Source organism: Cucurbita moschata, unplaced genomic scaffold, assembly GCF_002738365.1.
Source record: "Cucurbita moschata cultivar Rifu unplaced genomic scaffold, Cmos_1.0 Cmo_Scf00021, whole genome shotgun sequence".
NCBI classification, from domain to species: domain Eukaryota; kingdom Viridiplantae; phylum Streptophyta; class Magnoliopsida; order Cucurbitales; family Cucurbitaceae; genus Cucurbita; species Cucurbita moschata.
This window is the reverse complement of record NW_019268537.1, coordinates 2,362,323-2,376,002: the sequence shown is the minus strand read 5'-3', so window position 1 is coordinate 2,376,002 and position 13,680 is coordinate 2,362,323. Positions and strand designations below refer to the sequence as shown.

General features: G+C 39.8%; 3 protein-coding genes across 3 annotated transcripts; 2 read left to right on the top strand and 1 right to left on the bottom strand.

Annotated features, from left to right (window-relative positions):
• Positions 1 to 1,236: 1,236 nt before the first annotated feature.
• Positions 1,237 to 6,598, top strand: LOC111458378 (protein CHUP1, chloroplastic-like). The gene is made up of 9 exons (XM_023101003.1): positions 1,237 to 1,627; positions 1,747 to 1,805; positions 1,896 to 2,639; positions 3,605 to 4,987; positions 5,081 to 5,212; positions 5,320 to 5,501; positions 5,770 to 5,881; positions 6,046 to 6,189; positions 6,372 to 6,598. The coding sequence occupies exons 1-9, from the start codon at positions 1,519 to 1,521 to the stop codon at positions 6,471 to 6,473; spliced, it is 2,967 nt and encodes a 988-aa protein (XP_022956771.1). The 5' UTR covers positions 1,237 to 1,518; the 3' UTR covers positions 6,474 to 6,598.
• Positions 6,555 to 9,320, bottom strand: LOC111458379 (uncharacterized protein At1g26090, chloroplastic). The gene is made up of 7 exons (XM_023101005.1): positions 8,952 to 9,320; positions 8,445 to 8,588; positions 8,291 to 8,365; positions 7,997 to 8,187; positions 7,744 to 7,915; positions 7,249 to 7,668; positions 6,555 to 6,912 (listed from the first exon to the last, which is right to left on the bottom strand). Exons 1-7 carry the CDS (start codon positions 9,162 to 9,164, stop codon positions 6,781 to 6,783), a joined length of 1,347 nt encoding a protein of 448 aa, XP_022956773.1. The 5' UTR covers positions 9,165 to 9,320; the 3' UTR covers positions 6,555 to 6,780.
• Positions 9,321 to 9,564: 244 nt separating this feature from the next.
• On the top strand, positions 9,565 to 13,019 carry LOC111458893 (coiled-coil domain-containing protein 130-like). Its single transcript, XM_023101748.1, has 7 exons — positions 9,565 to 9,678; positions 10,654 to 10,716; positions 10,831 to 10,910; positions 11,278 to 11,386; positions 11,809 to 11,968; positions 12,184 to 12,347; positions 12,426 to 13,019. The coding sequence occupies exons 1-7, from the start codon at positions 9,676 to 9,678 to the stop codon at positions 12,792 to 12,794; spliced, it is 948 nt and encodes a 315-aa protein (XP_022957516.1). The 5' UTR covers positions 9,565 to 9,675; the 3' UTR covers positions 12,795 to 13,019.
• Positions 13,020 to 13,680: the final 661 nt, after the last annotated feature.

The window sequence follows — 13,680 nt, the reverse complement described above, 5'->3', positions numbered from 1 at the left end:
CATAAAGGGCCAATACGGACAATATCTACTAATACCTACTGCAACCCTAATTGATGGGTAAATATCACTTTACAACCGTTTTATGTCATCTCAACTTGATTATGTAATGTCTAAAATGTCTATAATTGCTTAAAGAAAGTATTTTGACTAAAAAAGTTGTTAAAACACTATAAATGAACTTTTCTACTTCCCATTATCTTGTCACCTCGTCTAAAATTGGAGGTGGATTTTACTTTTGCATAATTCTTAAACCAAAAGGATTCAATATGGGGGCAATAGGTTACAGCGCATCGCACGCAAAGTTTTTGAACAATGATAGCGGCTGACAGAAGAAAACAAGAAGTCCGAGAGACATGTCAAAAAGGGTAAAGGCATTTGTTTGGCGCTTGACAGCATGGTTCCATATGCATCGGTCCACTGCAGCCAACGGCCAAGAATTAAATTTCAGCCTTGCCTTCGCTACCCAAACCTACCCTTCAACCCATCGTGTCCATCTTCGTTCACACTCGTTCTGTGGTAAGCTTTAACGCACCATTTTCTTAATGTAATTTAAGGTTGGCCCCTCCAACCCCTTTAAAAATTTCCCTCTAGATGTTCCATATCAATGTCAAATAAACAATTTGAAGTTATAGTCTCAACCCCCATTTTATTGTCTTTTTGGGTTCTGCTGTGGAGGGTAGCAGCTCTTGAGCTTAATGATTTTCTTTCCTTAACAACTCTTAAGCAGGGTACTATTACAGACCCATTAGATTATAAGATTGTTAGATGACTTTGGTCCATTAATTAGGCTGGAAGCTGTCGAAGTTAAAGAGTTTGACAAACACCCACCAATTAGGTAGCCAAGAGCCAGCGGGAACATCTGTATTTATTGGGACAAGTGAAAGTTTGTTCTCTTCTTTACCCACAATTTAACTCTCCTGGGCTTAATCCCCTTCATTCTTTTGATGCAGATATAGACAGAACTCGGATAAGAAAGGGAGTTCATCGGCCGGACGTTTCCCTTCAAATTCAACAGTGACTACCGTCTCTTTCAGCTTTGTTTTTTTGGTGTTATTACTCTGTGCTCAATCCTTTGAACGAGTGGTGTTACTTGTTAAATGCCCACAAATTCATGGGAGGCAATCCTTTTGGAGAGAGATTGGCCACTCGTTATTAGTGGTTACCGTGGCTCTGAGCTAGTTAGCATCAGAATTTGTCTTAAACTTCAAGTCGTTGAAAACTTTCGGCATACAAGCCAAGTCTGCTGCTGTAGGATCCATAAACATGAGAAGATGGTAATGTTTGATTGAAACATGGCCATTGAATTTGCGTCTTAATTGAAAAAACTAGCCTGGTTTCTGGTTAAAACCCTCATTAGGATTGTACTGCTGCACTTCTTTCGGCTTGTCTGCATTTTAGGGGTTCCATTGGTTTTGAAATGATAGCCATGGAGGTGGGGAGGAATGGACAATACAACTTCGAAGAAGAACTGGGCTGTCTCAACTGGAAAGCTAAAATGTTTATGTCAGTATTTGCTTGATGGTACTCAGGCTAGGGCTTTTGGTTGCTGCTTCAGTTGCAGCCTATGCAGTAAGGCAGCTCAATGTTAAAAACTCAAACTCAGTCGCCTCGGTCGACAAGCTCACCGGTATTCATATATTTGAACTGCGTTTTACTCTTCTTTCATCAGCTTTTGTCTCATTTATATTGCTGGATAAGTTGTATATGTTGTCTGATATATTGAAATTATTCCTGTTTGTTGCTTAGAAAATGGTGAAGAGAAGGAGGAGGTTAAACATTCTAACCATGGCTTCAAAGATGATTATGTAAGTAGATGTTCATAACTTACCAGATTTTTTACAATTTCTAATCTTGAAATCATCTTGTTTTACTGAAAGAGCTTTCTTTTATACTAGGGGGAAGAAGAGGAGGAAGAAGAAGTCAAGTTAATTAGTAGCGTATTCGATCAAGTTCCTGTTTATATAACTGAAGATGAAGAGATTTTACCTGAATTTGAAGACCTTCTTTCTGGGGAGATTGAATTTCCATTACCTGAAATTGATGACAATAAAGCTGGTAAGGATAGAGCCTATGAAACTGAGATGGCAAACAATGCGAGTGAACTCGAGCGATTGCGCAGCTTAGTAAAGGAATTGGAGGAGAGGGAAGTAAAGCTTGAAGGCGAATTGCTCGAATACTATGGATTGAAAGAACAGGAATCCGACGTTACAGAGTTACAGAGACAGCTCAAGATCAAGACAGTAGAGATTGATATGCTTAATATTACCATTAGCTCTTTTCAGGCTGAAAGGAAGAAGCTTCAAGAAGAGATTGCACAAGCTGCTACAGTGAAGAAGGAGTTGGAATTTGCAAGGAACAAGATCAAAGAGTTGCAGAGGCAGATACAGCTTGATGCTAACCAAACAAAAGGGCAGCTATTATTACTCAAGCAACAAGTTTCTGGTCTACAGGCAAAGGAGCAGGAAACTATAAAAAAGGATGCTGAAATAGAAAAGAAGTTGAAAGCTGTGAAGGAATTGGAGGTTGAAGTTATGGAACTTAAGCGGAAGAACAAAGAGCTTCAAATCGAAAAGCGGGAGCTGACTATTAAACTAGATGCTGCTGAAAATAGAATCTCGACCCTGTCGAACATGACAGAGGTAAGAACTAGAAATAGCTCTAACGCTTCTTTATCCATTTTTATGTTTCGATCCAAAAAAAGTAGATATGCAGTACATAGATATTCAGCTGGCGGAGTAAGATACCTGTAGAGTAATCAATGTCTGTTTCAATTAAGCAGCATAATCTGATGGTCTTGTCGGATGGAACAAATGTATGTTTTTGCTTTAATGTTCTTTAGATATTAGCTCATACGGATTGGGGTTGCATGTTAAGAAATTAGGAAATAGGATAACCTCGAGGAAATATTGTTTACACAGAGGATTGACATTGTAATAGTCCAAGCCCACCGCTAGCTGATATTGTCCTCTTTGGACTTTCTCGAAGGTTTTAAAACGCGTCTGCTAGGGAGAGGTTTCCACACCCTTATAGGGAATGCTTGGTTCCTCTCTCCAACGGATGTTTGATCTCACAGTCCACCCCCCTTAAGGGCCTAGCGTCCTCGTTGGCACACTGCCCAGTGTCTGGCTCTGATACCATTTATAATAGCTCAAGTCCACCGTTAGCAGATATTGTCCTCTTTGAGCTTCCCCCTAATGTTTTAAAACACGTCTGCTAGGGAGAAGTTTCCATACCTTTATAAGGAATGCTCCATTCCCTTCTCCAATCAATATGGGATCTCACAATTCATCCCCCTTGAGAGCCTAGGGTCCTCGCTGGCACACTGTCTGGTGTTTAGCTCTGATATCATTTGTAATAGTCCAAGCCCACCGCTAGCAGATATTGTTTTCTTTGGGCTTTTTTCGTCTGGGCTTACTCCCATGGTTTTAAAACGCATCTACTAGGGAGAGGTTTCCACACCTTTATAAGGAATGCTTCGTTTCCCTCTCCAACTGACGTGGGATCTCACATAAATTCTTTTAGTTTTATCTCAAGAAGGCTTGGTTTTTTGTTGGAAAAAGGTTTTGAGTGCCCATTTTTCTTACAACGTCTTACACTGTTGCAGAGTGAAATGGTATCCCAGACTAGAGAGGAAGTCAACAATTTAAGGCATACAAATGAGGACTTAATAAAGCAAGTTGAAGGACTTCAGATGAATAGGTTCAGTGAAGTTGAAGAGTTGGTGTACCTTCGATGGGTCAATGCATGCTTGAGATATGAACTTCGCAATTACCAAGCTCCTACAGGAAAAGTATCAGCTCGTGATCTTAACAAGAATTTGAGCCCAAAATCTCAGGAGAAGGCTAAACAACTCATGTTGGAGTACGCAGGATCGGAACGTGGACAAGGAGACACAGATCTCGAAAGCAACTTCTCTCAACCATCTTCTCCTGGAAGTGAGGATTTTGACAATGCTTCAATTGATAGTTCTTTCAGTAGATATAGTAGCCTCAGTAAGAAACCTAGCTTGATCCAGAAGTTGAAGAAATGGGGTGGTAGAAGCAAAGATGATTCTAGTGTCGTTTCTTCACCAGCCAGATCCTTTTCCGGTGGTTCTCCGAGCAGGATGAGCATGAGTCAGAAGCCAAGAGGTCCATTAGAAGCATTGATGCTTAGAAATACAAGTGATAGTGTTGCAATCACCTCGTTCGGTACGATGGAACAGGAAGTTCCCGACTCTCCGGGCACTCCGAATCTCCCAAGTATCAGAACACAGACTCCTAACGACTCCTTGAATTCGGTTGCATCATCATTCCAACTTATGTCTAAATCTGTTGGAGGAGTGTTAGATGAGAAATATCCAGCATACAAAGATCGACATAAGTTGGCATTAGCAAGAGAGAAGCAAATTAAGGAAAGGGCTGATCAGGCAAGAGCAGAGAGGTTTGGCAATATTTCAAATTCAAATTTGAACCCTGAATTTAAAGGCAAGACTGAGAGAGACAGACCTGTTGTTTTGCCGCCAAAACTTTCTCAAATAAAGGAAAAACCAGTTGTATCTAGTGATGCTGCTGATGTATCAGGTGAAAATAAGAAGATTGAATCTTCAGCTATCAGCAGGATGAAGCTAGCAGAGATTGAGAAGCGTCCTCCACGGGTACCTAAGCCACCACCAAAACCATCGGCAGGTGCTTCGGTAAGCACGAATCCCAATCCTCGGGGTGGTGTACCAGCTGCTCCACCTCTTCCACCTCCACCACCTGGTGCCCCACCACCTCCTCCGACCGGTGGACCACCTCGTCCACCTCCTCCTCCAGGGAGCTTAGCCAAAGGTGTAGGTGGTGATAAGGTTCATAGAGCTCCTGAGTTAGTCGAATTCTATCAGTCACTGATGAAACGAGAAGCAAAGAAGGATACTCCTTTGCTTTCTTCTACATCATCTAATGTATCTGATGCTAGAAGCAACATGATTGGAGAGATTGAAAACAGATCATCATTCCTCATAGCGGTGAGCAGATCATCATTTTGCCATTAATGTTGCATTGTATAGGTATTATACCTGTACTAATTGGACAGTGGTTACTTCGTTTACTTAATCCAGGTAAAAGCAGACGTGGAAACTCAAGGTGATTTTGTTATATCATTGGCGGCTGAAGTTCGAGCAGCTACATTCTCTAATATAGAGGATGTCGTGGCGTTCGTAAATTGGTTAGATGAAGAGCTATCGTTCTTGGTACGACATTTGCTGTGTAATTTTGTTGTACAGCTCGTTCTCTAGTCTAGACTCTCCATATTGTATCTCCTTGTTTTATATTTTACTTTCTTTTGTGTTTGATTAAGGTCGATGAAAGGGCAGTTCTGAAGCACTTCGATTGGCCAGAAGGAAAAGCGGATGCTTTGAGAGAGGCGTCTTTCGAGTATCAGGACCTAATGAAGTTGGAGAAGCGGGTCACCACGTTTGTTGATGAACCTAAACTCCCATGTGAAGCAGCTTTGAAGAAAATGTACTCCTTGCTTGAGAAGTAAGTATCTCTTACAACGACATGGTTCTTATTGGAGATGGAATTTGGAAATCCGCATCTTTGTCATGTCAAGTAGTTCGATCACCATCCGGGATTCTCGTAAAGTTAGCTCTCGAGTATTTAGTATGATAACTGATAGAAACTTTACTGGTTTACCTTAAAACAGAACCATATGCATTACTTTGTGCTGCCATTGCCACCATTGAGAACATAGTTTTTTCACTGTGTTGTCATCTCCAATCATTGTTTTTGGTTCATCTTTTGGCAGGGTTGAGCAGAGTGTCTACGCGCTTCTACGCACAAGAGACATGGCTATCTCGCGGTATAGAGAGTTCGGAATTCCAGTTGATTGGTTGTCTGATACAGGAGTTGTTGGAAAGGTATAACTTTGAGAAGTTCAATATTTTCTTAGTTGAGAAATTTGGATCCTGAGTTTAGTTAGCATCTCGTTACGATATTGAAATGCTAGTTAGTATCGAACCGTCTCTTTGATACTCATAAACGCCTCAAAATGTTTAACGTAATCATACTTTTACAAGTGCAGATCAAGCTCTCATCCGTACAATTAGCAAGAAAATACATGAAGCGTGTAGCATCAGAACTAGATGCAATGAGTGAACCAGAGAAGGAGCCAAACAGAGAGTTTTTGGTCTTACAAGGCGTCCGTTTTGCTTTCCGTGTTCATCAGGTATATTTTACGTGCCACCATCATTCATCGGTCGATCAACTGCATTTCAAATTTGAATGTTGTTTCCAATCAAATTCTAACTGATAGAACAAAATCTTGATACTCTTTTTACCTGAAGAACCTTTATAGTATTTGAAAACATTACAATTGTAGCTGACGTACTGGATTCGATATGTTTCCAGTTCGCAGGAGGCTTCGACGCCGAGAGCATGAAGGCTTTTGAAGAGTTGAGGAGCCGAGTTCATACAACACAGATAGGAGATGACAATAAGCAAGAAGCCTGAATTTCTCATTCAAGTTCATCATCCTAATTTAATTTCAGCAATCATATCATACCTGTAACTTAACGCTACAACAGATAGAAATGAATGGGAAATAAAATTATCATTTGATGCCTCATTTTAAACAATATCAAGTCAAATTGCAAATTCTCTGCCCCAATCGAAGCCCTGCACTATTTTTTTCCTCTGAATATTTTGTATCCTAAACCTTTTGGCAGATTATAATCATTGTACATTTGCCTTATGACCCTTGAACAGGGCCTTGGTTAATCGACAATTACTATGATTTGAGTCTGTGTGATTGATTACATCAACGCATCGTGATCACAAGACTTCTGTCCATGAACTTGGCACCACCCACCTTCCCTTGAATTTCTTTAGGCAGAGAAATTACACGCCTCTGATCCCCAGCTTCCACCAATAGCTCAGATCCTCCCCTATACTGCATTTTCAAATAATGGAACTAATGATTACATGAATGTAAAAGTGATTCTGTTGCAAATGCGTACTTAAGCATTGACCGAGTCTAATGCATACTCAATGGATTGTTATTTGATACTAAACTCATAGCTCCTTGCAGAGGAGGATATTCGCTCGCGCCCATTTCTAACTCAATAGATAAGTCATTCCAAATTTCCTACCCCATAATATCTTCTGTTCTAATTTTAGGAATATGAAAAACATATCAGATCATTTGAGCAAGTTTTCCAATGGAAATCCTCAAAGGTATGGAAGAACATTCAAGAGTATTCATCAATAAGGGAGAGAACGAACGTGCCTGGTAAAGCCTGATTTCTGACTTCTCAAAGCCTGGCATGAGAAGTGTAACCGATTTGTTTCCAGGATTGAATTTTACAGGTGATGGCAGATTGCTGGAGTGGCTTTTGGACGAAGAAAGAAGGTTCCTCGGGCCTTTACTTGATGCATCAAGAAGAACTGTGTTCCAGTCTACTGGGGAACCAACTGAGATCTGTGGCATAAAGGTCAAAGACAAGGGTGAAAAATTCTCCTTCAATCTAGCAGCTGATTCTGCATCCAAGCCTGAAGAAATGGAAGCAAATGCACCAGAAATTTGTGCACCAGCTTGAATAGTGCAACCCCAGTACCGTGATGCAGACTTCACAGAGGCAGGACTAGTTGGGTCCATCACTATGAAGCAGCTAAATCTTCTTGGCTCTGCAATTGCAGAAGATCCTTTCTGCACCATGAATGACCATTAAACAATTCCGCAAGTTTCATTCATATTGTTTGGCAAGAATGCAAACCAATTTACCTCTAACATGCGTTCCAGTGCCTGCCATGTATCGGTACTGGTTCTACCACTGAGATGGGAGCCTGGGCTGCTTATTTTCATGGCTTCATCAACAAGTCTCATAATTGAAGGAGTAGCCAACCTCCCAAGATCAGTTTTTTCAGCAATACTCCTCAGATATTTTAAGTACAACCTATCCAAAATTCTTTTAGTAATACAGTTTCTTTTTCCTCAAATTTGCTCAGGGGAGGTGTAGAGAAAGAGCATCTCAAACCTTGCTTTACTGGTTGCTCCGATCATCCTTATCGTTTCTTCGGTGCAGATACCGTCATATACTACTATGTCATATTTAGGTTTTTGGTCTGTTTGGGCCATAATACCTGATAACCCAAGAAATCTCTCAAGCTGAAGTACTGAAAAGATAGAATCCATTCCTGGGAGTATCCCAAGCTCTTCTCCAACAATCTATTAAAACCTCCAAAAGTTAAAATACTGAAATGCAATCTAGCATTTTATAATGCAATCTAGCATTTTATAATGCAACATATTCTAAGGTTCACATACCCACCCCTTCAAGAGTTCCTTGTGTCATATTAAGACGGGAATCAGCTTGCTTTAGCCGTTTAAGAGGTTCAAGAAGCATCTGTGATCATTGACAAGATAAGTCTGAAACCCAAAGCAGAACCATGATGACAGAAAGAGAAGTGAACGGAAAAACACACTTGAGTGGTTTCCAACCTAACAGCTGAAAGGTTGCGACTGCATTCAACGGGAGAATTTCCAATTTTGCAATCAAGAAGATACTCAGGAGTAGCGTCTTGATTATGTATCACCAGGCATGTGCGCAGTCCAGACAATGCAAAGTGCTGATAATCCATCAAATCAAGAGAAAATACATAAATGGAAGATAATTAAATCTGTGCACAAATTTTCAGAGAGTACTTGAGAATGGTAAGATCCCAGGAACATAATAGATCTTTCAATTAGCTTAAGAATGGCTCCCCATCGATATAAATCATCACGGATCCATAAATTCCATTCCCATACTCAATAGTTCATGTTTAAATCAGGAATGCGAGCAATCCAGCATAAACATCTCTAATTTCCAAGCATAGAAGTAGGACAAAAAAGCCAGAACTCAACAACTTCATAAAAAGCATGGATCAAAAAGTAGTCAAGAAAATCAAACGCCTAAAAAGCTGAGTCCAAAAAACACACAATACACACACCCGAGCGGCGAATACTGCGGAAGTAGTCTTTCCTGAGCCGCCTTTGCCAAGAAAAGTGAGCATCCTGGGTTGGTTTTGAGAAGAAACGTCCGTAACCTCTTTTGAAGCCTCAATGGCCATAGATCTTCTTCTACATGGAGCTGTTCTTGTTCGTATTGAGATGGGAATTGGGTGCCCGAAGAAAGAAGCAGAGAAGAGCAGAGACGACGCCATGGATATCGGAACCTGCAACAATGTTCGCGTAGGTGGGTGGAGTCGCCGGCTGCGTTTATATAGGCATAGCCAAACATAAGCATGTGAAGTAGCTAACGCTGTTCTTCTGGCAACGCCATTTAGGCACTTCCCGCTCTGCCGCTATCGCCTAACCAAAAGGATTATGTTTTACCAGAAATTAAGGATATAAATTAATTCTTAAAAAAGAAAACTAAGCTCATACAGAGTTGGGTAAATGGGCCGACGGACGTTACGGCGAAAATGAAGCCCAGCCCAAATGAATATTTCGTGGGCCCATTACAAGAAATGAGCCCACATGTTAAGGACCACTGGGCCCATGATTATTCCGTAGGCAAGCCCCCATCCTTATTCCCAGGAAGGAACTCGAAAAAGTAGTATATAAACATGCGGTGCCAATACAATCGAACGTGTTTACGAACGATTGCTTGTTTCATTCAATTCGCACCTTGAAATTGGGAATAGAAGTTGAGGGAGCTGACCCCGATTCATAATGGTATGTGATTTCGTTTCTCGATTCCTAGGGCTTTTTTTTTGCTACGTGATCTAATTTAATGTGTTTGTAGAAATCAGGGTTTGGAATCGATTTTGTTAGTCCGATCGTTTGCCCTATGTTGATCGATTATCATTAGGCTTTTTCTTATTTTGAAAGACTTGGCGGCGGGTGTATTTGGGAATTGATTCTATCATTGGATATCGTTTCTACGTCGGTGATGTAAATGATTCTGATAGTTGAAGTTTCTGTCTTTCATAATTGTTTTAGATCGAGAATCATAGAACGTTGTTGGATTTAACCTGAAAATAGTTTTCTGGAGATGTTTCATGCATGGATTATGCCAAGTAATTTAGGACTGTCTTGGAAAACTTTTTTCAAGTCCGTGTTCTTTATATGCAACTTTACTCATAACATTTGAAGAAGAACTTCATGTCAATTTGTCAGAACATATTGAATTCTGAACGGGAGTCATGATTTTTGTGTCCTTTTCTAAAAAACGGTTAATTAAAATGGTTCATATAGAGATATTGGATATCGATTGAATGAATTAGGCAATTGAGTGATTAGGTAGAAAATTATTGAATCTGTTGTTGGATTTGACATGAAACATAATTTCCGGAGATGGTTTTTGCACGAATTGTGCCTGAGTAGTTTAGAAAAAGAATCTGTTTGAATGGCTGAGTATCCAAACTTGAATTAGCTAGGCAACTTCTTTTGTCCTTTACGTTATATATTTTAGTAGATTGTTTTTCACGTGAAATTGTTGCCTGGGTAGTCAATCAACTTGGTATGCTAGTTGGATCATGTGTATATGTATATTTATAATTGTCTTTTTGTTGATCTGTTTTACGGCATCAAATTGTTGGTTTTTCCTTTCAGAAAAAGATAATAAAGGAATGAAATATAAATATATGATCAGCAATACATGTTGAATTATTTAAGCTTATAAAACTTCATTGGTTTGCATTTTTTCAGTCTTCACTTGCTGCTGCGAGAGCAGACAACTTTTACTATCCACCAGAATGGACCCCAAAACAGGTACATATCTTATTCAATCAGATTAGTTCAATAAATTTTGTCCCAAGGAAATTTCCATGTCCTAACATAGATGCACAGATTTTCAGATTCTCACTATGAATTTTCCTTTTTCAGGGGTCTTTGAACAAATTTCATGGTCAACATGCTTTGAGAGAGAGAGCAAGGAAATTAGACCAGGGCATCTTGATAATAAGGTAGGTAGTTAATGTGAATTCGTTTTTGGAAAATCTTAGATTGGGATTGATGATTTTATTTGATTATGTGAAAGCCATGAATATCGTCAACAGTATGAGGTGATAGACTGTTTACCTTTGGAATAGGCATTCATGCCATAACAAGTTCTTTACTTTTTAATAAAAAAATTTGAAGCGTGGGGAATGGTACGAAAGCATCCACCTTTGGGAGGCCTCCTTGGCTTGGTGCTTCAACACCGTTGCCTACGTGCCCTTTTTAAAACAGGGGTTATGTTATTTTTAAAAAAAATAGTGAGAAAATTTCCATGTCGATGATTTACTTTGTGGATTGTGTTCTCTAATCAATTGGAGTGTCTTGCTTTTTTAGGTTCGAGATGCCTTACAATATATGGTGTGGTGGCTGCAACTCTATGATAGCAAAGGGTGTTAGATTCAATGCGGAGAAAAAGCAAGTTGGAAACTATTATTCTACAAAGGTATTGTTCTTGGCTGATTGTGACATACTTGCTTTTGGTACTAGTTTTGAAGGTTGTATTATGCAAAGAAACTGTGACCACATACTTTTACACGCACACAATGTTTTACTCGTTTTCTTTCACTTGGTTTGTTGTTGGATTTTAGCAATCGATATATGCACATACATTCTTGCCTATTGTTCACATGCAATATTTATTTATTTATTGTTCACATTTGTCTTGGTAAGTTTGATTTCTGCTCCATGTGCATGAAACCCGTTTAGTAGAGCATTTCTTTGTTTCTGCTGCTACCTAATTGGTAACTAAAAACTTCCTTCTTTAATTGGTGTTGGCTCTCCCCTTGTCTTTGTCTCCAAGTGGGGTATAGAAATCACACCGAACTAGCTCTTGAATGACTAATATTCTCTTCTTGCTCCTTTCAGATATGGAGCTTTACTATGAAAGCAGCATGCTGTAGACAAGAGATTGTTATTCAGACTGATCCAAAAAATTGCGAGTATGTGATTATTAGTGGTGCACAACGGAAAACTGAGGAATATGACATTGAGGATGCAGAAACCCTTGAACTCCCTGCGGATGAAGGTGATGATTGTTTAACATAAATAACATTTATTTATCAGTGCCACTAAACTTAACTGTCTTTTCATTGGATTTCATTTTTAAATTTCCTTGTCTTGTAATTTACAAGTTGACATCATCATGCATATCTGTAAGGATAGTCTCATTGCATATATTGAAAGGTGATGGTTTAATCCTTCAGAATGTTACTTAAACCTTTTCTAATATACTTTCTACAGAAAGAGGTAAGCTTGCAGATCCATTTTATCGACTTGAACACCAGGAAAAAGATATGCAGAAAAAGAAAGAAGCTGAGCCAGTATTGGTTCGCCTTCAGCGACTCTCAGATTCTAGGCATGCAGATGACTATACTCGGAACAGAACACTTCGAGCTCAGCTCAGAGTATGTCATCTCATTGTTACCATGTTTCTAATCTCTTTCCGTTCTGCTTTTAACAACTTTGAATGACTATCTTCTCAGGGTCAAAAGAAGAGAGTTGCTGAAGAAGAAAATGCTTCACGGAAGATGGGCCTCGGAATACGATTGCTTCCAGCAACTGAAGAAGATTCTTCAACTGCAGCTCGTATGAAGTTCTCTTCAAAATTTGAGAAGAACCGTAGGAACAAACGGGCACTGATTCATGCTTCCTCGATATTTAATGGATCATCCAGTTCCTCCATGCCTGATAAGAAACGATTGGACCTGGAATCCAAGCGAAGGAAAATCTGTGCTTCCGCAGCTTCAAACATATTGACAGGTGGCTTCAAGCCATCATCTTGGTCACGAAGTGCTGCACCAGCTAATTCAAGCAGACGGGAAGGAACTTCTGTCACTGCTAGACGACTGTAGTGTGAGTGTTTTTCAAATTCAGGTCTAGCTTGTTTGTTCAATATGTACATAGATTTGACGTGGACGGACCTATCTGAAATTCTTTCTAGAATCCCATTGTAGTATATTGGGTTTCATTTCTGGCGAATCTGCACTGTGCAGAAAAAATTTATATGTATCTTCATTTGCTTCTCATAAAATCTTTGTATCCCCGCCTTGTACAACTTTTGCACTTGGATGAATTAATATCTGCTGTGTATTACTGGCGGCGGAGGGGATATCGAGATGGATAGTACCGAGCCCCAGTTGCCTACCACGGACACGGTTCTTATCATGTCTTTACCATGTTAACAGCGACTGAAGTAAAGAGAAACAGGCAGAGTCTTAAATGTTCAGATTCTCCTCCACTTTTCTGGTACCCAAGATTTTTGCATTTAAAAATAGGACATGTTCTTAGTTAGACAACACTGCCAGACCCTGAATCGCCTATCACTGACCGTAGGATCACGCAACTGTGGTAAAAGTAAAAGCTTAACCCAAAGTAACTAACCTGATTATGATAAAAGGCAGTACAGTGGAGAGTTGCCGTCTGTCAGTTCACTTCCAGTACAGCCAAAGAGCCATCAAATGCAATGGACAACCCTCCTTCCCAAACCCAAGAGAAAGAGGAAAAAGAACCCCCTGAAATAAGATCTCTGCTTTTATGGGATGCTGTTTCTTAGCTTAACAATGCACAGCATTTTTCATGTTCACTTTCTATTGAACAGTCTCTTTCATTGTATTGTGCTCTTTTCTTTTCTTCTCATTCTAAGTGGGTGGTAACCAAGAATATCTGCATCATATGAAGTTCTGGTTAAACAGTCTGTTTTCTTCCTGTTTTTTGTCCCCCTCCCCCCCCCCCCCCCCC

What these genes read in the sequence shown, in the direction of transcription:
- LOC111458379 (XM_023101005.1), bottom strand. Translation starts at nt 9,164, where the DNA reads ATGGCGTCGTCTCTGCTCTTCTCTGCTTCTTTCTTCGGGCACCCAATT. An exon ending in CACTGGAACGCATGTTAGAG is followed by an intron (nt 7,669 to 7,743) that starts GTAAATTGGTTT and finishes TTCATGGTGCAG; the next exon opens with AAAGGATCTTCTGCAATTGC. An exon ending in CAGAAATCAGGCTTTACCAG is followed by an intron (nt 6,913 to 7,248) that starts GCACGTTCGTTC and finishes TTGAAAATGCAG; the next exon opens with TATAGGGGAGGATCTGAGCT.
- LOC111458893 (XM_023101748.1), top strand. An exon ending in CAGGGCATCTTGATAATAAG is followed by an intron (nt 10,911 to 11,277) that starts GTAGGTAGTTAA and finishes TTGCTTTTTTAG; the next exon opens with GTTCGAGATGCCTTACAATA. An exon ending in CACTTCGAGCTCAGCTCAGA is followed by an intron (nt 12,348 to 12,425) that starts GTATGTCATCTC and finishes CTATCTTCTCAG; the next exon opens with GGTCAAAAGAAGAGAGTTGC.
- LOC111458378 (XM_023101003.1), top strand. Translation starts at nt 1,519, where the DNA reads ATGGTACTCAGGCTAGGGCTTTTGGTTGCTGCTTCAGTTGCAGCCTAT. An exon ending in ATGAAGAGCTATCGTTCTTG is followed by an intron (nt 5,213 to 5,319) that starts GTACGACATTTG and finishes TGTTTGATTAAG; the next exon opens with GTCGATGAAAGGGCAGTTCT. An exon ending in ATGTACTCCTTGCTTGAGAA is followed by an intron (nt 5,502 to 5,769) that starts GTAAGTATCTCT and finishes ATCTTTTGGCAG; the next exon opens with GGTTGAGCAGAGTGTCTACG.